At 41.2% G+C, this 23,909-nt stretch overlaps 1 protein-coding gene across 1 annotated transcript; it reads right to left on the reverse strand.

The window, feature by feature from the left end:
* Positions 1–19,501: 19,501 nt before the first annotated feature.
* Positions 19,502–21,496, reverse strand: LOC136495700 (uncharacterized). The gene is made up of 2 exons (XM_066491559.1): positions 21,142–21,496; positions 19,502–19,792 (listed from the first exon to the last, which is right to left on the reverse strand). The coding sequence occupies exons 1-2, from the start codon at positions 21,403–21,405 to the stop codon at positions 19,502–19,504; spliced, it is 555 nt and encodes a 184-aa protein (XP_066347656.1). The 5' UTR covers positions 21,406–21,496.
* Between the last annotated feature and the right edge of the window lie 2,413 nt (positions 21,497–23,909).

Genomic DNA, 23,909 nt, shown 5'->3' on the forward strand with positions numbered 1-23,909 from the left:
TGGTAATCACTTGGGTGGACACAAGACGTATATGGAAATTAGCAAGAGTCTCCTGCTTAGTTGCCTTCGGCAATTGGGCTATGTTCTTTTGCGCTGTGTTTTGATCTTCTGATCGCCTTCTTGTTGATTCCTAACCTTGTGACTATCCTTGTTTGCTATCCCTCTTTTGCACAATGCTTGTTCTTACAATCTAATTGGTGCCACTGAAAATTTTGCTTTGGTTGTATGATCAGTAATGGTGCCACGATTAGCGATCTACGGTGCCGCGACGGAACCTAGGGCCTCCTTGTGGGCGGCCGACGCATGGTTGTGCTGCTGGGTGCGTGCTGGTATCGAGGTTTCTAGTCATGATCCATTACCGAACTGTACCGATGTGTTATTTTCACGTGAGCTCTTCCTTGGTTATCTCTCCATATCTTATCGAAGATCCATATATCAGACCGAAAGTAGTAGAGCTTCCTTTTGAAGTCACAAAAAGGATACCCTTTGAAGAACTGGTCACTGACATAAACATTAACAGACTACAAGAGGTGGTAGACAAGTGACTCCACTTGGTTGTCCCAGTACTGACATCCGTCACCTAGTGAACAACTTATGTCATCCATGTTGGATCCGAATGGTACCCAACACTTAATGTTGGACAAGTTATCAATCTAATGATAATGTATGGCGATATCATGTGGTGTAACAGGTCATCGGGTGCTCATGAGCCTCCCATTCAAGTTCTTGATCTATAGGTGCATGATGGTCATACAGTTGAAATCAACCATCTCTAGTGTGACTCATTATCTGTAGACTTCGATGGTGACCGTCTATTTGTGCCTCGATTGCAATTATTGTTATGGTCAAGAGGAAGAAATTGGAACTTTGAGTGTTGAGAGACAACTAATTAGTTACTAGTCCGAAGCTTAACCTCCAGCTAGGTGACAACTTCTTGCTAATTACGAAGGCTATGTCTCGTAGAGCAATGTTAAACAATGAAACAGCAAGCCGTTAGCAATGCAACTACTGCTTTGTTTTCCAAAACCTATGCTATCAAGTCAATTCCATCCTGGACAATCACACAGATAGTACAAGACGTTGTATCGGCTACGTAAGGAGCTAGCGAAAGCACGTCCCTAGTTTCGATCAGCATCATTGTGCCCCAGGTGCCACTAAACACAAGTGTTCGGACTCTATTGGATGAAGTGCCGAAGGATATATAGGAATGGTTCCTTGTCTCTGTAGGAATGCCTACATGTGTAAAATGCTTTGTGTCCTAAAAACATAGTCACGAGTCCAATGCTTGTGCATCATCAAGTTAGTGTCTAACTCAAACGAATTAAGTTGTTTCCTGAGGACCACATATGGAAACCTTAGTCTATATCCTCAGAGAAAAGAGCTGTTGCTGTTACACAAAGAGATCAAGAGTATAGACACACACCACAACGTACGAAGCAAAGAAAGAGAAGAACGAGAAATATGTCTACAATTTTAGATACAGAGCCGAACATCTTCAAGCCAACGATTAGTGACTCAATACGAAGTTGGATTGACCCCAAACTTGGTGATCTCATTCCTTGCTTAGGACCCTTCAATGTCTAAGTTGGTTTGAGTATTGGTTGAGTAAAACATCGGATTTGAGAGATATCTTGTTGGCTCGGTTGCTGCCATTTCAGAACAGAGCAGTTTTGGTAGATGAATTGTTTGGATGGTCAAACGGTGTCCGGTTGAGTTGAATTTTGGTGAGTAGTTAGAAGACCCATGGATCTACATGCCCACCAAAATTTGTGCATATTGGAGCAGTAGATTGTGAGATATGAATAGAAAACAAAAGGGTACAGAATCTGCAATTTCGCTGTGACTGCGATCATCCTTTGCATTAGACGGTTGTGTTTGTAATTCATGCCAAGAAATTACAACTTTTAGGTGTATTGTTGTTAGACAACCCTCCATACCCTTGAGAAGACTAATTGCACCCCTATGTGCCTTGCTTTTGCCCTCTTAGATCAGCAATGCGTGAGCAGTCCAGGTGTTCTAGAAGTCAAATTATGCCCTTGCAATTCGAAAGTAATTGGAAATGTGTCAAACCATAGATTTTTGGATTATGGTTTTTGGGATATCGATTGACCTAAGAATGGAAGCCTCGATGTCAAATATAGTTTGAGAAAGCTGGTTTTGCTACGATGCAAGTCAACCCAACTTGCTGTGCAACTGCACCACGAAGGCAAATTGTACTTAACCTGCTTGGTAGTGATCTAGTCCCTAGTTTTGTGATTACTTGCAACTTGTGTTGCCCTCCAAGCCTCGCTAACATCCTTCTGCATCAATGGTTCTCCAATGCTGACATGCCTAAGGTGTCTTCCATGTGTTTTACCCAAGGGTTTGCCTCAGATACAACTCAGATAACTATTACCGTTTGGATATGAGAATTCCCTTAAATAATGGTCATCGAGAACGCTTGAGTCAACAGAGTCAGCTATCACATTCACCGCTCACTCAACAGACTCAGATAATACAGTGTCGTTATCAGAGAAAGAGCACTATATATAAGGAACATTATGTAGCTTTCCATCAGTTGACATATGAGTGATTGCACCGCTACAACCAGTTTGAATATTGGTTAACTAGCTTCTCATACCCTCAAAGGATGTTTACCCTAGTCTATGATCACATCCTTTACGAGAAGTTGTGCTCAAGCCACTTGAGTAGAGAACTGCTTTTCAGACCTTAGGAGCCAATATAACCCCGTTGTAAGGAATATACGTCAACCGACTGCGATCTAGTGCAAAGTCCATCTGTCTATGTTATATCCACTAGGGAAGTAGATGTTACAAGTATTTAGTCTATGCTTGTATCACTCTTCATACATCGTGGACGAAGTGCGCAGGACATTGCTATCTTGGATTCCTCCCAAAGTAACAATACTTCATGAAGGCCAACGAAGGAAATTCTTCAGACAACAGCTTACGACAAAGAGCAAGTATCAGAAAGTGTCATGACCAAATTAGCCTCTCTGATGCTTCGAAGTTAAGTAGCCTAATGCTATCACTGATGTTGGAAACTGGATGACAAGTTTCTCTTCCCTTACAAAGTCTTTCACACCGAATCTCGGGACGCGATTCCTTTAAGGGGGGAGGGCTGTAACACCCCAGGTGTTTGTCACCAGTTAAGCAATAGGTTTGAGCTCAAACATGACATGTCAAGTGGTAATGACGGTGTCAAGATCAAATCTACATGATGGAGCTTCAACTTGAACTTGGGCCACGCACAATTGCTTACATATGGACCCTTGTTAAGATTATGCAAGAGTAATGTTAAACATGCTTATTCCATGTACATTACATCCACATGCATCCATCTAGAACCGTGGAAAAGTTTCATGAAGTTCGGAATCAAAAAGTCACATGAAATGATAAGTTATATCCTTATTGGAATGACTTTACTAAGTGCTTGAATTGCACTATTAAGTGAATGGAAATGTAGATCATCAACCAAACCTTGCAAACTTACCCAAATGACTCTAATTGAACTCCACAACAAAAGTCATGAAGGGTTCGTGTTGAGCCGAGATCAAGAAAATGCATCAATCGGTCAATAACTCTAATTTAAGCTTTACAGTGACGATACTTTGACCTATGTTGACCACCAACTTACAGTGCTTGTATGGAGTTTCACCTTAAATAAAAGTTGAAGATTGAGTAGAGTAGAACAAACTTTGTTTTTGGAACAAGAGCCAGATCAACTTGGAACTAAGTCAAACAGAGGCTCGAAAATTGAATCAGCGGCTGTTTTCAGACTTAGAATTTTTCTAAGTCTGGAATTCATCGTCGTCGCCATTGGCATTCCGCGTTCTCCGAAATTTGTTAAGAAACTTGAGTTGGTCCAAAAATAAAAGTTGAAGGTTATATTATGGAGAAGAGCATGCAAAAAGTTGGAACCCGTTTGGCTTCGTGTTGATGGTTAATTCTGAGTTTTTCCTAATCACCATCGTCACGCTGACAAACCAAAGTTAGGAGCACGTTATCTGCTAAACCATAACCCTAATGACCCTGAACCCTTAAGCAAAGTTGGAGAGCATCAGGTGTAGACCAAACTTCGTTTTTGACCCAATGTCCAATTCGAACCCGAGCCGGCCCAAATCGGCTCTCCACCTTGCCTACACTAATGCCCGCCACGTGTTCGACGAAATGGCGTCGTGGCCGCCATGCACCGGAGCGCGCCCGACATGGCCGACGCGCGTCCAAGCTCTGCGCCACGCGCCGCCTCGTGCCCTGCTGCTCCAAAACCGAGCGCCTGTGTGTCTCCTTGCCTCCCTCACTCACTTCCACTCACCCCGGCGCTCTTCCTCCACGCGCACGCACGCCAGAGCGCGGCCGCCATGGATGCCGCCGCGGAGCTCGCTGCTGCCGGCGCTGCTGCGGTCCCTCGGCCTCGCGATGCCCAGCTACACACTTGTTGCTGTCCACCGCCCTCTCCTTAGCCTTGCGAGCCCCTCCCCGGCCCTTCTTCGCCGTCGAAGCTCCATCGCCGCCGGAGCAGCCATCGACGCTCCGCCTGCTCACGTGGCCGGGCCAACTCGGGCCGCCTCGGACCCAGCCGAGCAGCTCCGCGAGTGCGCACGAGTCCGCTGGTGCTCGCGCTGCCCTTCTCCGGCGCCGCCGGCCCTCCTCCGGCCGAAGTCCAGCCTCACCGACGGCCTCCCTGCCCCCAACTCGCGACAGGGACCTCGGGCTCAAATTCGACTAAGTAAAGGGGCTTTTCTGCAGAACCATAGACTCAGGTGAATAGTACCTCGAGGACCTATTTGTTTTAAATCGGCTGAAAGTTTAGAAAATCATAGTAATTCATAGGAAATTCGTAAAATAGCAAATGAGGACTTTTTGGAATCCTTGTGAAATTCTCTATGCAATAGATCTATAATATTACATGTTTTACTTTAAAATTTTAGCTGTAAAAATATATTTATGGAGCTAGGTTTTTAATGCTAGTTGTATTTGTTTTTTTTTTATAACTGTAGATCTAGGGCTTCAATTGAAGTGAAATTTTTGTGGCATGCTACTCATGTTATGTTTGATGTGTGATAAAAATTTCATGAGTATTGGATGAAGTATGAGTGAGTTATTGGTTTATCTTGCTCTCACATGATTTCTTGCTATAGCGACTTGTCTTTTTCATAGAGGTTGCTATACATATTCAAATGGAGTGAAATTTGGACAGTAGACTATTGAGAGGATATGTGAGCCACTGTAATTTTTGTAGAATTTATTGTATACTTTTGGTATATGTTCATTAAGTCACCTTGTTATCTAAAATAAATTAAGAAATGCATTAAAAGAATTTATTTGGTCATGGACCCTAGGTTTTCTGGTGTTCTTTAGTCATGTGTGACATGTTGGTAAAGTTGGTTTTGCCCAATTATGTGTTTGCAACATAAGTTAATAATTATTTTCTTGCCGATGTGGTTTATGGACAGATCTGAGAACTTAGCAAAGTTCTTCATGATAATGTGCTTTGTTGTGAAACTTGTTTATACAAAAGTTGTAGATAATTCATGTATCTAGCTACTGTTAAAATTTGGTGTCATTTGGCCAAGTAGTTTAAGAGTTACAACTGTTTAAAGTTAGAGTACAGGATTTGTTGCTCTCTGTTTTGTATGAACCAGTTCTGTAAAGGTATAATTTCGACCTACTTAACTTGTGAATCATGCTATGATGGTTACAGATGAAATGTAGATAATTTCATAAGCTTTCTAAAATGTCTTCTTGCAAGTCATTTGGATTTGTGTAACTACAGTTATGCTTCTCTGAAGTTGCAATCAGTTTTATGTCCATGTCTGGACAGGTCTGAAAACATCTACATGTTTGACCTGTTTAACTTTGTAATTAGCTTTTTATGTAAACATCAATCTTGTATACAAATTCTATGGATTTTCATAAAGTCTTAGATCATCCTTGTGGGATGTTTGTAGCTTAAGTTATGTTTGAAACAAGTGACTGTTGCTGCTGTCCAAATCTGCTTGTATCTAGAATTGTTTGCTTCTACTTGCTCTTGTTTGTATGATTGCAAATGGTTATCTTGGACACCTAGAGTTAAGGTAGCATGCCTAAAATGTTTTGCTAATTTATGAAGTACTTGATCATGTATAGCTAGCTGGTTGTATGACATGCTTATGTGTGTATAGTGTAACATATGCTTGTTTAGTATGCTTGTTGCATTCCTTCATGTGTATTCTTTATGTTCATGCATCTGCATCTATGCATCTCATCCTAGGTACGCTAGGTACAGCACGTGGACATGGAGCGCATGATGTGGAGACAGACGATGGTGTATGGTGGACCTATCCCGAAGGTGGAAGGACTGGACAAGTGCTAGAACGGGAGATGCTCACTTAGCGAGTGTCGTCTACCTAACACTGACTTGTGTCGGATCCCAGGCAAGCCCCGGAGCATATTAAGCCTCCTATTTTCCGAACTGCAGTTACAGTATTATTATTACATATATTGTTGCATTAAGTTTAGGTGTTGGATGCAAACACTTGCTGCATTGGTTACCATTCCTTGTCCAGATATTGTTACCCTGAATCCTATATAGCTCAGGCTCGAGTAGTGCTTAGCCCTGCTTAAACTCGGTAGAAGTCGGGTGATTTCCTGTCACCTGCGAGATATAGGATGATACATGTGGCACGGTTGGCTATATTTGCTATCGTGGAAAAGAACCAGTCTTAATTTGAAATGAAGACCGGACGGAGGCTTGCCGGTTTGCAGTGACTCCGTCTGTGTCGATTAAGGACTGGATCTTGGAGCCTTTCCTGTTCATGTTGAACGCATGCCTCTCTCTTAGTTGGCCGGCCCGATGACCGACCGCGAAGCCGAGTAGCTCACCTCAGGCCGGGAGTCGATAAGTATAAAGTGCGCCTCGGAAGGGAGCCGTAGGCGTGAGTCCAAGGGCAGGTGATTTAAAAGTCCTGATCGTCCTGGCAGAAGGGTAATCCCTGAGAGTGCTGGCGCTGATCGAACCCGCGAATTTGGTTCCTGAGATGTCCCAAAGGTGACCCACGGCTACTCTTGCAAAGTATGCCAGGGTGAGGGTTAGGAATACCCCCTCAGCTGAGTTGTAATTCGATTCGAATCGCCGTCTCTCCCGGTTAGTGAGAACTTGACGGGCTTATCTCCAATGTAGATACACTTAATACTTAATGGTTCGGAAATGATGATATGATGATGACAGCCTTATTATACCTGCTATGGTTAATATTGATTGCTCCTAATAAGTGAGTGCTCTAGTACAGGTGCTAATCTAGTGGACAGGTAAATGATGATAAGCTTGATGCTAAGTTTAAATTGGTTACTATGCTCATAAGCTCTTTTATGCAAATATGTCAAGCTAGCCCACCTCATAAGCCTTGCATACTCCTTGGTGTCATTTATTTCTGGTTTATGACGGGTAAGTCTAGCTGAGTACCTTCTCGTACTCAGGGTTTATCCCACCATGTTGCAGGTAAAGTTCTCGGCCTGTGATGATGGTGGCTAACCGCCGGTGGCTCGGTGATTCTATAGTTACTTCTCATCTATATGCTTTTGTCGGATGATGTCACTTATGCTAGCAATGTATTTGGAACATATATTAATGTAATCTTTTGAAAGCTATGTTGTTTTCACTAATCGGTTTTGAAACCCAAACTTGTACTATTATTTGCGAATCCATTTGTAATATTATTTTTCGCTGCAACCCTGCGTATGTGATGTGTATTTGCTTAATCACGCGATCTTGGTTGTGATGTTGATTTACCGAGGTCTTTCGGGACACTCGGCGGACTACCGGGTTTATATAAGTGAGAGTATGCGCGTGTCAACGTGTTAAGCGGGGACAGACATACTTGATCTTGTATAAATTGGGCGGTTCTGTTACAACGGTCCTTTTCGTAATTCTTGCATAGCATGAACGACAAGATTCATGTTCCATGAAAAAAAAATCTTTCTCAAATATTAACTTTGTGCCATATTTACTTTTTGCAATATATTAGAGTTGAGTCACATATTTGAGAAAAATTATGATCCCACTGCTTAGTTAATAGATTAATAGATCATAAATTTGCTATGTCTTTTCCTAGCAACACACCCTATTTTTCCTATCACTAGGTAAATGTCCTTGCGTTGCAACACGAACACTTAATACCATGGTAACATATGTATGAGCGCGTGATATACTATTACCTAAAATGGATACTGTAATAGTAGTGGAAAATAATGTGCATGTAACTACTACTATTGTTTAGAAGACTCTTTCTTATTATACTCACTCAGCTGCAAATGCAATCATCTTTTAAAATTATATTAATTAAAACTACTAGTCCATCAACCCGGATAACATAAGCATTAGTTATTGTATAATGCCTCTGACTAATAAAAATTTATAATAAATTAATCATTACATGTTTTTTCACTCTGTTCATTTTGTAACATAATAGACACAAAAGATACTCTGTTATCTCTATCTAGTTGTGACAAACATATCATTACTAATCTGTATGTTTTTTATCTATATCCATAGTTTTTCCTTAAAATTTGTATGACACACCTATGTATTTGGTTAAAACATTATCTTAAACTACCGTGGCTTTTGTTGCAGCCCACATCTTATATCTGATGATGCTATGAATCTAAAATTTTGATTTTCTTAACTGTTACTAATTACTACATGTTTTTTACCCTAAAGTTAAGTTGAAACTCTTCTTATATCTTATAACATTAACTTTTGTAATTTCTAAAATAACAATTTTATGTCGTAAACTATACTCTTAAGTACTACAATGGCGTAAACAGACATTTAAAACATTTTCCACATCACCTACTAAAATCAATGGCTGAGCTTGAAGTGAGATTTAGAACAACTTAAAGAGGGTATGAACATCTAAGTCATATAATGTTTTTTACACTAAAGTAATCCCCCATGTGGTCTGCACTAACCCCCACTTCTTATGATGTTAAATTTATTTCTCAAGAAATTATATGAAGGATTATATTATCAATATATGTAAGGTTTTATTTAAAATGTTTAAATATCTAAAGTGAAAACTTATATAAATTATATGTCACTCTTACCAATATAGGTAAAAACAATTAGCTAGTATTGTTAATATCTGAGTTGTTAAGAAAATGTTTTTCATGATTGCTGAAACACAACATATATATTTACAGCTCATGCATGCATGTGTGTACATAATTTGCATGATGACACAATATGTATGTTTATTTTATCAAATTCTAATATATTATTATTAGTATAGTTGGGTCACATAGAAACATATATGTTCTTCATGGTTAAATATTTTTTATAATCGAAGATGTTGATATAACTTAGTTGTAGATTCATGGGGATCTTTAGTTTTTAAAATAATAATACAATGTTAATTTTGATGTGGATTTAATAAGTTACAGTAAATTGTCTATCATTATAGTAGGTAGGCAATTAGATGTAAATTTAGGTTCATGGGCTATGTTGTTTTACACAATTGCAAATGTAGGTATGGTTATTTAGAAAATAGAATAGATCCCATGAATATTATTATCTATGGTATTATGGTCTACTAAACTGATGGCCATACATTTTTGTCTTTTATGAGAAGTTTTAGGATTGATCGCTCTTCAGCATAACATATATTTCATCGAAACCTGATCTTAAGTTATATAATTTCTTGTTACATCCCTTCCTATAACATCATGAACCAATATTTTAGCTTTCATCTTTTAATCTAGTTGTCGCAATTTTTTATCTACATGTAAAGTTACACTTCTAGTGCTTATTATATCTTTCATTCAATATTTTCACTTTTAAATTTATTTTAAAAAGGACTTTGGGTCCTTGACTACTGTTTTAGTTCTTGCAATGACACAAATAAATGTTTTAGCTTGTATTGTGGCACTTAAGTTGTTGAATTTGTTAGTCAAAAACTTATGTGTATAATATTGTTTTTAAATATAGAATGCTCAAAAATAAATTATAAATATTGATATGACATAAATTTCAAGTCTAAATGTATACATTTGTACAAATATATAAATGTTTGATTGGTCTACATCATAGAACATAGCATATGCTTATTTTTTATTAAGAGTGTAGAAGTTCGTAATTTAAAAAGATATATGGCATATTTTTTTAATTATTGGATTATTTTTCATGATATTTTCCATGATAGATTATATTAGTATTTGCATGTAGATTTGAGAGATATTTTTATTTATTCTTTATAGTGACAAACTTTGATTCGAAGGTGTTGTTTTATATTTTTTCATAATGCCATATATGGGCATTCTAAATGCACAGGGGTTAGTGTACTTCATCTTTCATAAATGGTAGCTAGATGTGGATAATTTGTAAATGATATGAAAGATTATTTTATTTACCTTTCATAAGGGAAGAGGTGGATAGTTTAATTATAAATTTAGAGCATTATTTTGGAACATCTTTCATAATGAAAGAGATAAACTTAGGGCTCGTTTAGATCCTTGGAATTAAATTCATTCTAATAATTATATTTTAGGCGTAGATTAATTAAGCTAATATAGTTGTATATGGAATATATTTGTATATTTATTCTTAGACATGTAAGGGACATACTTATATGTCGTATTTTTATTGTAGAGAACTGAGTTGAAGAGTGTGCTATGAGTTAAAGAGTAGAATTATAACATAGTGATCTATAGAATCCATTTACATCTCTCACCCTACGAATTTGAAATAGGCTTATTTGTGAGCTTAAAAAGTTATGGAATATCAAATTTCAATCCAAATAGCATAATCCATTATGTAGATTTCAATTCCTCCAAAATGAAGGGATCTAAATGGCCCATTAGAGTATTATTTTGAATTATCTTTCATAATGACAAACATGAATAATGTAGATGTTAATTTTGAGGTTATTTTGAATTATCTTTCAGTTAATGAACTCTGAAAACTTATCGACGGACACGGACGACATATGGATTCTTAGTTCCGTATGCTTGACAAAATTGCCTTGTTGTTTAGACTGTCTGGCCTCTTTAGAGCAAGTATTATTTAATAGGTGGTTTCATATAGTACACATAATTTGAAGACAACCTAACAGATTACGTGACAATGGTTGTATTTTGAGTTGTCTAACCCTTAATTTTTCAATTTGTGCAAAAAAACAAAATGAATATTGTGGATTGCATGACAATAACGACTCGTACAATAGTATAAATATAAAATTTTAGCTTATGAGGTGATTATTTCGCGAAACATCAACCTCTTCTAGATCTCACCTTTCTCTTTTTACTTCACGTCACAAAATCTTATATAGCATTAAATCAGACATGTAACAATTTATTTGCGCTTATTTATATATCAGCAGTCTGGCACACGTGTATATAGACTGATGGATTCTACTCGATGTTCTATTAATAGATTAACGTTGACCTCTATCTGATTTTTTATTAATAGATAACCAACTGTGAATGGGCACTGCGGATTTTATACTTCTTTACCATATCAAAGTATCAAACAGTAAATGTGATGAGTAGGCCCGATCAGATATATTTTATATTAGTTAATAACTATGAACGTCGTCAGTACAATCTATCAAGAATTTTTTTTCTGTAGGGCCAAAATTGTTTTTTTACTGGACATTGAGATTCTTTTTATTTAATTTATCTATAACTGTGGAGTTAGATATTTATTTAGAAAACTAAATAGATGCAATGGTTAGGCTTGTAAATACTAATTGTTGGGTTGATAGAACCTATTCAAAGTTTTATTAATAGATAGATTAACCTCTATTTGACTTTTTATTAGTAGATGGATAACCAACTGTGAATGGGCACTGTCGATCTGATTTTTTTAATAACATATTAACAAACCGTAAATGTACGAGCAGCCCGATAACATATTTTATTAGTTAAATAATTGTGAACGTTGTACAGCCTATCAAGATTTCTTTTTGCCGTAGGGCCAAAGTTGGCTTTGTCACCGGACATTGAGATTTTAAGATGTTTTTTTTATCTATATAACTGCACAGTTGATATTTATTTAGAAAACAAAATAGATTCAAGGGTTATGGGTAGTTAGAGTCTTTCTACTAACGGCTAGATGTTTCCGATTAACGTGAGAATTTTTAGTATTTATATTTTCTCTAGCACGTAAGAATTAACGTGAAGCCTTCATTGGGGCCTTTAATTAGTAATAGTAAAATTTTAGTTTTAACCATATTTCTAGAAAAGAGTATAATTATTATGACACCAAATTAACATTATTGTGACACGTAGTTGCGGATGGGAGAGAAACGCGTACTCTGGATTTGAGTTGTAGTAATCAACTGTGGAAGGTGAGGTAAGGAGAAAGGTAAGGTGATCATTTGAGTTGAATCAAATCTATTGGTCTAGAGATACTATTGTTTCTTTTCTCACGTTGCAACGTACGGGCATCTTTGTGTAACACCCTAAATTTTGAATTTTTGGAAATGGAGCTAAAATGATTTAATTTGGAATTTTGTGCTCATGAAAATATAGGAAAATAAAATTTTACATTAAATTAAAATTCATCATAAGGATTAGCAACATGTTTGAGCATACATGCCTTTGCATTTGATGTATTTGGTTGAGTGGTTTTGATTTAAAATTTAAAATAGTAAGAATTGCTTTTGCAAAAGAAATTAAAAATGGTTTTGAAGTAAAAGAAAAAGAAAATTTGAAAATAAAAGAATTTAAAAAGTTGTAAAAAGATATTTTTGAAAACTTACTAAAATTTGCTCACTTTTATTTATAATTGAAAAGTATGTTCAAAACTTTATTTGAAGTTGCACTTGGTTTACATTTGAATTTGGTTTTTAAAACAAATTAGAAAAGGATTTGGACAAAAAGGAAAACCCTCTCTCCTCCCCTCTCTCCTTTTTGGCCTGTTGGCCCAGTTCTAGCGCCGGCTGCCCACTCTCTCCTGTGCAGGCCCGTTTTCCCCTCTTGCGCATAGGCCCAGCTGCCGCTCCTGCTCCCGCTTTCCTCTTTTGCGTAGTCTGGCCTAGCTGGCCTGCTTCTCTCCCGTGCCCGCTCCTTCGCGATGGCCCAGCCGAGCGCTCGGCCCAGCCGAAGTTGCCTCACCGTGCGTCCCCTTTCCTCTCTCTTGCGCCAACAGGTGGGGCCCGCCTGTCAGCTCTGCCCCTCTCCTTCCGCCCGTACCCAAGACGGATTCCGCCGCTGCCACGACTCCGCGCCGCTCATGCCTCCTCCTATTGCCTTGCCTCCCAAGGCTCTCTTAAATAGCACCCGTCTAGCTCCGCCGCATGCCACCATCGCCTCATTACTTCTCGAAATGCCGGGAGGAGCGAGCTGCCACAACGCTGCCTCACGCCAGAGAAGGCCATCGTGCATGTGAGCAACGGATCGAGAGCAAGCCTTCATGCATGCGAGGAAGACCACCAAGTTGACGCCATTTTGCACATGCACGTACAAGTCAGCGATTAAGCGCTACAAAGCCAGCAGAGTAGGTGCACACTCCATCCTGCACGTAGATCTCCTATATCCCTTCGATCTATTTTTTTATGCTTAATCGTGTTCCTTCCTTTTGTCAATCAACTTCACTCCATTTCATGCAGCTGCAAATCGATCGCCCTATCCTTGCTATTAGCGAGCTACATAGTGCAGCATGCTAACGAGCACCCTGATGAATATATGAAGGTCAGCCGCTCCATGCATTGATTCCTTTGCCCATGATGATAGTCATCTTTATCTTTAATCTATCGTTTGAACGTGAAGCACCAAAATGCCACGCGCCAACCGACGGCGAGGTCACCGTAAATGCCACGCATGGACGAGCACATTGCCCGTAGGCTACGGAGGTCGTCCATGGGCCGCTCTGAGGTTGCAGCGAGGTGGTCGGCGCTCTCAATTTGCACCTCGACAAGGAGCACCATCAGCGACGTGGGGTGCCACCTCGCCACCATGATTGTTGGTGTGATTGGAGGTATGGCAAGTGGACAGCGGCGAGCCAGAGGGCTAGAGAGGCGCAGTGGCATGACGTACATCGATTAAGGAGGAGTTTTTTTGTGAAATTTAATTTGATTGATTGAGGAGGAGTTATTGTGAAGAACTTGTTTCCCGGTTATTTAAAGAGTATCATCCGGCCACGCAGTGCACTGTGCCACTTGATCTTGGATGTTGGACGTGATCTCGACGGCGTAGCCCACAACATCGTAGTTGGGTACGGCGTGTTCTTATGGGTGAATCGCACTCCTAATTGATGACCATTATGGCGGTTGTGTTTCCAATGTTTTTTAACGCTTTGGGTACACTGCTAGGCCAAGCGACGTGAAATACGTGCCTTGGGAACTCAATGCTGCTAAGCGAATTGTCGCCATTGAATGGACGAGTTGGGTACACAGTGAGGCAAATTGACGAGAAATATGCGCCTAGGGAAGTCGACATTGCCATGCAAATCGTCGTCATTGCTTCGTATAAGAAGGGGGTGCGGTGTGTTGCTTTCTACACTCTGAACTTGCAAAATTTTGTAGTTGATCTTTCTCTTTCTTTCTTCAACTATCTCCGCAAGCATGGCAGGCCATAGTGACTCCGAGATCAATAACTCATATTCAGACAAGTCTAAATTCGAAGAGAAGGAGAGCGAGATCCTACTCGACCTCTCTAATGGAGGCGTCAGGTTTCGTGGTCATGGCGAGGGCACCTTTGTGTGTCCTTTTTGCCACGGCAAGAAAGTGCCATCATGGAGTCTTCGCGAGTTGCTGTAGCACGCTAATGGGAAGTCTCGCAGAGGCGAGGGGATCTCTGGGCTAGAGCATAGTGCTTTGGTCAAGTATATCCTGAGCAACGATGCCATGGCCCGTGACTGCGAGCTTGGTGGAGTTAGGGACTGCGGCAACAATCAGGCGGTGAAGGCTCATAGGGACAAGCGCCACGTGGCCAATAGGGCTGACAAGGAAGCATGCAAGGAGAAGGTACTAAAGAAATAATAACTCTGTGTGATGATGTTTTTTGTGATCAACCTTCTTTCAATTTTTTATAAGTTACTACATAGTTCCTATCACCAATCGAAACTAACTATATATATTTTAATTAACATAGAGGACCGCGCGCCGCATGGGAAAGGGCCCCTACTACAAGCCTGGCAGAAGGGCCGATAGAGGGTCATCCGCATCCCGCTGAAGCTAGTCTTGTAGTAGGATTTTATTTTATGTACTGAATTTTTAGCGTAGAATATGTATGTTTTATTTACATGAAATATGAAATGTTCTTAACTTATGTTTTTTTGGGGATCTTCCTTATCTTTGTTGCGATGTTTATTTTGTGTGGTGGGGAAGCAGTCTTCTACGACCGGTAGTATGATGGTAGCCCCCGAGCACCTTAGATTTCACGACCATATGTCACGTCCGTCGTTAGGTGATATTCGTAACACGCAACCACCACCACCGGTAGACTTCACCCTCGCTTCTAGACGGTCAGGATGGCACTGCTATCATCAATTTCCAAGCCCGCCCAAATCTCCCGCGTGTATTTACGAAATTTTGCTCAAATCTGCATTGCCACGGCCTCGACTTTAGCTTACAAAGACTGCTTCCCCACCTAGTCTGCCTTCTCCTCAGTGCTACTATTCCCCATCACTGCCGCTCATCGCCGACAATCTAGTGCTCCACGCCACGGCGCTGGTATGCCTCACTGCCCCGCATAGATCCACCGGTGACCAAGGTGGTACTCACTGCTGTGCCTGCTCAAGCTCACTACTACAAGATCCAAACGCAAGGGTAATGCTTTCGCACTTCCCTTATCCATGTTTCTTGTATTTTTATTCTCCTCTTCACTCATGTAAGTAGGAAGCAAGCTTCCATCTGATTAGTGTGTGTCTGCCACTCCAGCAGATCCTTGTTAAGATGGAGGAGGTCCCCAACAAGATGAAGGGAGTGGGCATCCTAACAGACCATGTCTTGGTCCTCATCCTCCACCGCCTCACCGCCCGCTCCATGTGTAGCTGCAAGTGTGTCTGCCGCTCTTGGAACCACCTCATCTCGAACATCGAGTACCAAAATGAGCTACCCTAGATTGTTGCCGGATTCTTCTATCGCACCTGGAAAGGCAAACACCACTTCACCAGCATCACCGGTGAACACCCCTCCTTGTCCTTCTTGCCCTTCCCCATTCATGATGTCATCGTCTCAGATTGCTGCAGCGGTCTCATCCTCTGCTGGTGTTTTGGGTGTCGCTATGTTGTCTGCAATTCGGTGACTAACAAATGATTGCTACTCCCAGATAACCTCTGTTCTTGTGGCGAGGCTCGCTTGGGGTTTGATCCGATAGTCTCCTCGCACTTCCATGTGTTTGAATATGGGAAGATAAGGGAGGGTGAGTTTGTAGGTGTGAGCATCTACTCATCTAAGAGTGCAGCTTGGATCTTTAAAGAATCTGAATAGGGCGACGGTATTATAGTATCCACATATGCGAGAAGTGTGTTTATTAATGGTTTTATGCACTGGCTTGAGTTCTTCCAGATCATTGTTGTTGATATAGACGGAAAGACATGGAGGAAAATATAGAAGCCACGTGGTGATGCAATCTCCATCCATAAAGCCCAGGGTTAGTTATGTTTATGTACTGCTGATATTTACAATATGACTCAGCTTTCAATCTGGATCCTTGAAGACTATGGTAGTAATAGATGGACATTGAAGCATACGGTGACCACACTGGAGATATTTGGACAGAACAATATTGAATTTGGTTACAAGGTTTGTGATGTGGAGTACAGAGTGATTCCAGTTCACCTTGAATGGAATTTGATTTTCCTTGTTGGGGAGGACAGAACACTTCTTGCATATGATATGAACCACAGAAAAGTTTATGTCCTCCCTACACGGGACATCCACTGTCCTAGACCTACTTGGAGTCTATGTATCAATGGACCTCACTATCTTCCTTATGTCCCTTGTACATGGAGTCATTAGCAGAGCAGTAAAGGTGCATATGCTATATTTTGTTGTTAAGACATGTCTTTGTTTAGGTAGGGAGTTGTTTTGAGTCTATATAGTCCAATTTTGGCTTGGTAACTAAACCAAGGGTATGTTAAATATTATTAATTATTAATTTTGTTGCTTTGCATTGTGCAGGTTTTGGAGTCTCGGTGCTTTTGAATGATTTTCCTACAATGGCTATGGGAGAAAGAAGAGGGGTTCCATCGTGCATTGGTTGCCAAGCTGATCAAGGAGTGTCAATCTGAAGGAGTGGAGCACATCTACCTTATGTAAGTCTATAGGGAGCAGAACCTTTATTATGCTATATATGTACTACTTGTGTTAATTCATCAGTTGACACAGTTAGTATGTTAGTGTCGAGCATTGTTATTATACCAAGTACTCTTCATTGTAGACATGATAAATGATGTGTAATGATTATATCTGTATGGTGTGTGTTCAGTAAGTTATTAAGGCCTAACTGAATTAGTAAATACATTGTGAAAATCGGAAACAATTATGTCACCGTCGGATGTACGGGCCGTTGGTTGTTTTGTCATCACCGCCGCTATTTGTCTGATGCGGCAGGGGTCAATAGTGTATCACCGCCAAATCGTTTAGTAACCTGACACCAACTAAAGGATCATCACGGGTAGATCGTACTGCAACGCGATGGTGACGATGCCCTATGACCAAGCGGTTCATTCATTGAAGCGACGGTGATGTTCGCCTCGACACAGGCGGGTCATGCTCCAATGCGATGGAAACAAGAACCTGATCACGGATGGATCATAAGCCAACACGGCAGTGTTAGTGTACACCTACACAGGTGGGTCGGGCCTCAATGTGACGAAATAAGGATTTGATCACGGACAGATCATAAGCCATACGGCGGTGTTAGTGCATACTCACATAGGCGAGACGTGTTCCAATGCGACGGAAGTAAGGACCTTATCATGGACGGATGATAAGCCACAACGGTGGTGTAGTGAACATCCCAGACGGTCTCAGATAGCGACGGCGATGGCTATGACTATCACTGCCGACAGCTTTTGGGTTAAGACGTGGTTGTGAAAGGTGCGACTGTAGTAGTGAACTATCAGATTCTGGAGTTTCACCTTCAGAGAAATTGAAGAACCAGGGAATGTCATCCAAACCAGTAACTCGAACTTTGACCAGAGCTCTAGCCATATTATCATGATCTTCCTCCCAAACCATGAGCTTGCCAAATTGGGAAACTACCATGTCAACCAGAGAGTAAGACCAAATATCTATATTGAGACCAATCATCATCAACCACACCTCATGTGTATATACTACAGTTCTGTTGTTCCAAGCCCTGTCATGGGCAATGAAGGAGATGTGGGTGTTGCCAAACTGATGGGGGCCATTGTTGATCATAGCATCTATGTGTGACACACAACTGAAAGTGACATAAGCTTGACCAAATGGACAGGGTTGGATTGACTGATACGGCATGCCCATTTGCACATTCAAGAATTCTGCCAGAGTACCACGGATTTCGTTGAAGTCCATTTGAACATGCGGCAGAGGGTGGATGAAGGCGATGGCGACATCATTCTTTACTCGATATAGTCTGCCAGCAACTACTCTATGCATGGTAGGTCGACCAGGAACCATGACACGCTGACCCCAAGCAAGCATGAAAAGAGTTGGATCAACAAATCTATACGTCATAGTGCTGGGATCGAGGGTACTGTAGCACCAATTTGGGTTTTTAGAAACCAAGCAGCATGAACAGTAGAAGGCAAATTATGAATGCCAAGAACACGAGTTGCATACTCACTGAACGATGAGAAGATGATCGACGAGGAAGTCGAAGACACCCCAAGCAGAGAAGAGGGGCATGGCTCGTCGTCAACGAACTCTGGAGCCTTGAGTCTGCAAGGCCGACGCCAGGGGACGATAACAGGGGAGGGGATGGACTGAATACCAGCCAACAGTTTAATGTAATCGGTGATAATGAAAAAATCTCGGTGTAGAAGAGCACTGAGGCCCACCATTCAGCGATTGAGAAGAGTGACAATTACGAGAATTCAAAGGGGTACTCAGCTCATAGGGGAAGCGCATGGATCGAGGCAGGAGTCGGCAATTTCCAGAAACATGACCATAGCCGAGACATCTCTGGCAGCGCGATGTGCTATTAAAGGCAGGCCAAGAATGGGCCGGTGACAAACAATTACAGCATAGCTTTAATAAAGGCCCATTACCAGGAGAGATACGTTGCGGATCTGGAATTAGGCCCAAGATACCCACGTCTGATATAGAAATGGTCTTATAGTTAAAGGGCTCATTAATAGGATAAATAATTCTCTTAAAAACAGATTTACGATCTGAATTAACTGGCAGTTTGAATTTTGAAAACTCCTTGGATTTGGAGCTTGAAGCAGGAAAACAAGGAGCAGGAATGTAGATGGGGATGGCATTGGCACTAGTAAGACATACCGACTTGCGTTTAGTGATCTCCACCCATTTTGCAGCTTGCTCAATGCACCAATTACGATATTCAACTTTATAATTAGGGCCTCTGTCGTGCTAGAGATGGAAGAAGACCTTGAAATCATGGCATTCAAAAGATCGAAGGTTGTAGATATGGAAGTGTGAGATCATATGATGAAAAATTGGTTTGATATGAAATTGGCATTGCAAAGTGATTTGGATTATGGCATAGTTTGATATGCATGTTCCACTATATGCTTGTGATAGCATGGTGATTTGGTATTGTTGCATGACATACTCGTGAGAGGTGTTGTGTGGATTGACTTGAGTCAAGTCGTGGACTTGTGCTCGGACACGGTTTGCATGTTTGTTCATGTGCAGGTGTTGCTTGAGGCGGAATGTGGTCAATGACAGACTGAAACTAGGTTTAGGGAGGAACTGAGGTTTCGGGACTAAGTTTAAGGAGGAACTGAGGTCCCATGGGTCAAGGATGTCATGCGGGACGTTCGGGCTAGAGAACAATGTACGTGAAGTGAAGATAAGACGATCACTCCGTGAGACCTACACGGGAGATGTATGGACTACGGCGTGATGATGATTGGTAGTTAGACACGTGGGCATGGGAGATGTGCATGGATAAGTGAATAGCTGCAGATGGGCGAGATGGTGCATCTGCAAGGCGCAAGGTTCTGGTAGACGTGCAGGTCGGCACGTAACTGGTTTGGATGATGAGTCCAAGTCGTATTGGCCTGGTGCATACGTGGTGATGCATGCATATGGGTCATGCTCCTTGTGCTGGACGGGCTTGGTCAAGTGCTATTTAGAACAAGAGGAGGCCGAGCTTTGGTTCGACCAGGACATGGCAAGGAGAGGCGATCCACAAGCGTCGGTGGTTTGCTGCCTTGCTGTGGACGTGATGGAGTCCAGGCCTGCTGCGTTACGTGACTGAGAAAAGGCCTGGTCGATGCGTTGGCCACTGGCTAGGATATAAAAGGAGGACGTCCGAGCCGGTAGAGGTAGCGCTGCAGAGGACGTTGTTTTGTGTGTGCGCGACGTGCGACGGCAGGAGAAGAGTGGCAGCGCACGACAGGAGGTCGTGGCATCTGTTTTTAAGGTTTGGGAACACGTGGTGAGCTTTGTAAGGATGCTTGTGTAATGCAATATGTGAACACATCTATGCAATAAAGACCAAGGTTTGATAATTGATGAGTCGGTAATCTCGTTCATCCGCTTCTGTCTTTGCTCATCGTTTTGCATGCCTAGCTATTGATTTTAGATTGATTTCTTATTCTCAATCATAGACCTATTTTGATCCATCTAAAATCGTGCTAAGGCATCAAGCTTGTGATCTAAGAAGTCTCGTTGATTAATCTTTCATAGATTTTGCATAATCACGAAATTAGTGCTTGATCAATAATTCTCGTCACCATCTGAGACAGCGATCTTGTTTATTTTATATCTCGAGTTCTAGATCTCCGATTGACTTGATTCTAGTTGGGTTAGTTCTAGAATTTCATCTACTTTGATCTGTAAAATTTCGAGGTCAGTTGGAGCTTCCTTTTTGGTCGAGATTATTTTTTTTGTGGAGATGTAGTATTCTATCTAGAATTGAAAATGAGGCTCAATTAGGTTTTGTGTTTAGGGGGAAGTTTTAAAATTAGTTTTTGCCTTTCACAATCATTCACCCCCCCTCTGATTGCCTATCTTTAAGTGAATTGATCCTACAGGAAGCCAACCTGATGACAAGCAACTGAAAATCTGAAGACTCTATCATCCAACTGCACCACTCTGAAAGCTCTAGGGAAACCACCAATGACAGTTTGGAGAAGATTCTCAATCAGAAGAACATTGAGACGAAATTTACAACATCCCACCGAGAGAACAAGGAAGAAATCCTTAGCTGATGAAGAGGGATCACCAGTGACCGGCGAGCCATATCGACGAAGGATCTTAGCCTCAACCACCCAGCCAGGGCAAGTGTTAAAAGCGGGGACAGACATGATCGTCAGGCACTAGCAGGAACGCCATGGACAGAACTCTTCATCTCGCCGAGTTAGCCAGATCATCTTAAGATTGTCTATTGACTTAGTTTTTCAAAGCCGTTCATAGGGGTAGGTTATGCTCACATGGGTGTAAGGATGAAAACGGTCGGAAACGGTCGAAAAACCTCTCAACCGTTTTCTACTTCTACATTTTGAATACGAAAACGAAAACGAAAGCGGTAAAGCCGGACACGAAAACGAACACGAACTTACGGAATTTCAAAAACGAACTAATTCGAGCGGAATTATGTCGAACGCGGTCGGTATACGAAAAATCAATACGGAAAATTGACCCATAGGACCAAGTGCATAACAATTAACAAGTACATAATAATTAACAAGTCCTACAACTTTCTTAAAAAGTATCTCCATTTGACACGACGTAAGGAAGATATGATTTTTTTAAGGCAACAAGCGCTTGTACGTGATTAATATATCGCTGACTTTGTTTAATTTTTTTGAACATCTTCAAGACATCACATGAAAAAAACTAAGAACTAGAAAGTTGTAGATCTCGTTATGAGCTACAATTTTCATATAAAAATCATCTTCATCCGAGATCGCATGAAAAAGATATAATTTTTCTAAGGATGGATTTGTAGTGGGCCAAATTTGGTTTAAACCGAATTTCGAAACCGAATTTCGAATTCGGGATATTCCGAATTAAAAGTAGAAAAGTAGAAATCGGTCGAACAAAGCCTAAACCGAATTCGATCCGATTTCGAATTTGGTGTTCCGAATTTCGAATTCGAATTTAGTATTCTATATTTTGTTCGAAAATACGAATTCGCTCGGGTCAAATGTAGAAAACAATGCGGTTCGGTTCAGGATATTTTCTTTCCGTTTTCATCCTTACATGGGTGTATAGGTGTGAGTGGGTGAGTGCGTGCAGTAGAAGACCCAACGATCGAATGGAGCCTGACCCAACGATCGAATGGAGCCTGGGCGAACCTCGTGGCGACGGTAAGATTACGTATTTTTAAGCTTGCCGCAGAGCATGATGTGAGAAATACCTTAGTGTGCGCCGGCACCGGAGCCCGGGCGGGCAACCAGCTGGGTCGCCGTGCCCTGGATTCGCCAGTGAGTGCGCGTGTATGTATGCGAGCATCTATGCCTGTAATGCACTTGACAAAGAAAAGTAGAGATGATCTACATGCCAGCAAAACTCTCAACCATTTTAGTGTATATTTCCTTTCTGGCTTTGTTTCAAAGTTCTCTCTAGTAGTGGATTATAAAATTATGTACTTTCACAAATTTTAAGAGACATGGGTGGTCCATATTTCTTTGCCTGAGAAGAGAAATTATTCAATTAACCATTCCATTATCAAAAGTTTGGAGATTATATTCCCCTTCCAAAGACTTCAGTTTCTGTCTCTTTTCCTATTGCAAGAGTAGGACATTTTTCCGTTCTAGATTGACACATAGGAAAGTTGCAAAAATGAGCAGAAAATTATTTTAAAAAAAGTCAACTAACCCTTACTAGGCTGATAAGGCCAAGATGCTCTTATAAAAGAAGGGGACAAGTGAGAAGTGCGACACCAGGATGGTCATAAATCTTCAAAGCAGCAAGAGTCCACGATCAACAAAAACTCTTGTACAACAAGATTGCTGATACGCTACCACATGTTCATTGTCTTGCAGCGTTAGCTGATTGCATTAACCAACAAAGGTGATGCAATAATGTTTTTTAATCGATCATATCGCATTGTGAGGAGTTATTCTTGTATGCTTACCTACCGCTGCCAGTACCAGATACCACCATGTGGAGGACCTAACCACGGTATTATCAATATATAATGCAGGTCAAACTCAAATTGAGGGAACAAAATAACTTTAAACATAGTGGTGCATGACATTTGCCATCAGGGAGATGAATTCCTTCCCAGTGATACTATCCAAAGAGAATATGGAGATTTCCTTCAGATTGCGCGAATCACTGCACCTCTGGAGCTTTTCAGATTTCTCATAAATGGCAAATGCAGCTAGCACGTTCACCCCGTCTGAAAATCCACATGCCCTGGAGCCGCAACCTTAGCTGAATATGAATATATTCCGGCCGGTACCAATCTTATTTTCTCAACGATCGGTAATCAGTATCCAGGAAATAAAGCTGTGGACGTGGTAAACCGATATGCATTGAGTCGGCATCGGTGGAGCAGTCTGGTTCATCCTATGTATTCCCTTTCCTGCTATAAATACCGAGGTGTCAAGCGGTAGTGCCTCGCAGATCACCCACCGATAAGGAAGAAGAAGAAGAAGAAGAACAAGAAGAAGAGGGGCCTTGCATGGTGGCCAGAGCCTGCCTTTGGTAGCCAAGGATGACTTGCCTACATGGCCTTGCGAGTTCCGGTTGCATGGCCAGTTCAGCTGGGTTTGTGGGCGGTCACCTTGGCTAGCCTGAGTGGCTCTTGCCTGTCATGGAAGGCCTCTTCTTCTCTGCCGTCACTCTCTCATGATACTGT

Source organism: Miscanthus floridulus, chromosome 12 (genome assembly GCF_019320115.1).
Source record: "Miscanthus floridulus cultivar M001 chromosome 12, ASM1932011v1, whole genome shotgun sequence".
In the NCBI taxonomy this organism is placed as follows: Eukaryota; Viridiplantae; Streptophyta; class Magnoliopsida; order Poales; family Poaceae; genus Miscanthus; species Miscanthus floridulus.

Coding starts and splice junctions, on each gene's coding strand:
- LOC136495700 (XM_066491559.1), bottom strand. CDS start 21,405: ATGTCTGTCCCCGCTTTTAACACTTGCCCTGGCTGGGTGGTTGAGGCT. Junction 19,793..21,141: donor TTTCAGTTGCTTGTCATCAG/GTTGGCTTCCTG, acceptor TTCCGCCTCAAG/CAACACCTGCACATGAACAA.